This window comes from Chiloscyllium plagiosum, chromosome 41 (assembly GCF_004010195.1).
Source record: "Chiloscyllium plagiosum isolate BGI_BamShark_2017 chromosome 41, ASM401019v2, whole genome shotgun sequence".
NCBI classification, from domain to species: Eukaryota; Metazoa; Chordata; class Chondrichthyes; order Orectolobiformes; family Hemiscylliidae; genus Chiloscyllium; species Chiloscyllium plagiosum.
The window spans coordinates 20,146,500-20,148,644 of NC_057750.1; the positions used below are offsets into that span (position 1 = coordinate 20,146,500).

The window sequence follows — 2,145 nt, forward strand, 5'->3', positions numbered from 1 at the left end:
TTTTCTATTTAATAGCTTATTTTGAAAATATTTATTATATTCACATCAAGATGTTTCCACAGCCACAGACCTCATGCCTCCTTCAGAAAACTCCCAACGCTGCTGAGATTCTGAACTCTGATCAAGATAGTCACAACTGGGAGCATAGGCGAGACTTGTCCAGGGCATGTCCTCCAAAGTGGGGTTCTGGGCGGTGGGGGAAGGTGGTTTTAAAAAAGGTGCAATGTGAGCAGTCAGAGTAAAGTGAGAAGGACAAGCAGCATGAGGGAGACACCACTCTGTGAAATGTCACCTTCTCTCCCTCCCCACGTCACCCACTTGCTCCAACGCCAGCCTCAGGCTCCTACTCCTCCTTTGCAACGGCTCATAACATCCCACCCCTGCTTCCCCCCCATTGCAAGGGAGTGTTAATAGTTTCAGCCTTTCCACCACTGGAAGGATAGAGAGTAAATAATCCCTTTAATTATTTATATATATATATAAAAAATTCCTTTTGTTTTTCAAAAGTCTTTGCTTTTTTCCTTTAGGCTTCTGTCCTTTAAACACCCCCACCCCACCCTCCACCCCCTCCCGTTGATTGCACATTGTCGGCTCCTCAGTGATCGAACTCTCAGACTTGCATAAGAGAGAGCGAGAGAGAGAGAAAAAAGGAGGGAGATCGGGTGGAACATTAAACAGAATTAAAAAACCACGCAAGTTCTCCTCCCCTTAGGATGGAGAGGAAGCTGCAAATCCCTCTCCATCCACCTTGTCCCACTCAGACCCTTTCCAGCACACCTTGCCCCCCTCCCCACTAGACCCTGTCACACACTGTTGCATCCCTCTCATGGCTCTCCTGTACATGTATGTGCGCACATGTTTGTGGGGGCTGTGGGGAGGGGATGGTGGTTCTCTCTTTCTCTCCTTAAAACTTACAAATGGCTAAAACTTGGATTTACGCATAGAAGGATTCCCACCCGCGTTTAAGCAGGTCATGGAGGAGGATTAGGAGAGCTCTCCAGTGTTCAGCTTTCCTCTCCTTACATTCTCCTTCCAGATCCCAAAGGAATTAAAGTCTTGTCAACTTGAGATTCAGTCCCCGCTGACTGTGTCCAAGAGTCTTTTATGAGGTGCCTCAGTTTCTCTCTCTCTCTCTCTCCGCCTTGCTTGGTCTCACACAGAGATTTCATAGGTGGTCCCTCCAACTCCTGAGACTTTTTTCACACCTTTACTGGGGCTGAGAGGTGCTCCACTGGCAGCCCCAGGGCAAGGAGGTGTTGACGTCTGCCGCGAGTCTGCCTTGCTCAGACTTTTGGGCTGTCCATTGCTTTTGTTGTGGGAACCTTTCATCCTCACTTCATCCCTGTTAAAAAGAAAAGCCAAGTCCGTAAGTAAAGCAAGCAAGGCGAAGGTACAGCACAGGTTAAATACAATGTAGAACATCTCCCTGATTGTGTTCCCCCTCATTAATACCCAGTGTCAGCAGGAATCCTGGCTGATTTACCATCTCTCTGGCTCAGGGATCACTAAACAGTGAAGAGGGGCAGGTATCTACACAGATTTCCTCCCTCTCTGTAAACCTGGGATCTCTATTTAGAAGGAGTTATCTTCTAAAGAGCTGTTGAGGCTGGGTGGTTAAGTATATACAAGGCTGACATGGAGAGAGGGTTTTATTCAGTAAGGGAGTTAAGGGTTAGGGGGGAAAAGGCAGGGAAGTGGAATTGAGGATTAGTGAGATCATGATGGATCTAATAAGTGGCAGCATAGACTCAGTGGGCTGAATGGCCTACTTCCGTTCCTAAGTCTTGTCTTATTTCGAGTCCTGGATCATTTCCTTTCTCTATAAATCTGAGGTCACTGGAATGTGATCAGAGCTGGAAATGTGTTGTTGGAAAAGTGCAGCAGGTCAGGCAGCATCCAGGGAACAGGAGAATCGACGTTTCAGGCATAAGCCCTTCTTCAGGAATGAGGAAAGTGTGTCCAGCAGGCTAAGATAAAAGGTAGGGAGGAGGGACTTGGGGGAGGGGCGCCGGAAATACGATAGGTGGAGGGAGGTTAAGGTGAGGGTGATAGGCCGGAGTGGAGTGGGGACAGAGAGGTCAGGAAGAAGATTGCAGGTCAGGAAGGCGGTGCTGAATTCGATGGATTTGACTGAGACAAGGTGGG

The 2,145-nt window shown here is 48.1% G+C and overlaps 1 protein-coding gene across 3 annotated transcripts in view; it reads right to left on the reverse strand.

Annotated features, from left to right (window-relative positions):
- LOC122542926 (palmitoyltransferase ZDHHC5-like) overlaps window positions 1-2,145 on the reverse strand; it is a 60,161-nt gene continuing 58,016 nt past the window's right edge. For all 3 annotated transcript variants that reach the window (XM_043681072.1, XM_043681070.1, XM_043681071.1), the window contains one exon: window positions 1-1,342. In XM_043681072.1, the coding sequence (XP_043537007.1) occupies window positions 1,153-1,342 (190 nt within the window). In that variant the 3' untranslated portion in view covers window positions 1-1,152. The remainder of the gene's footprint in view (window positions 1,343-2,145) is intronic.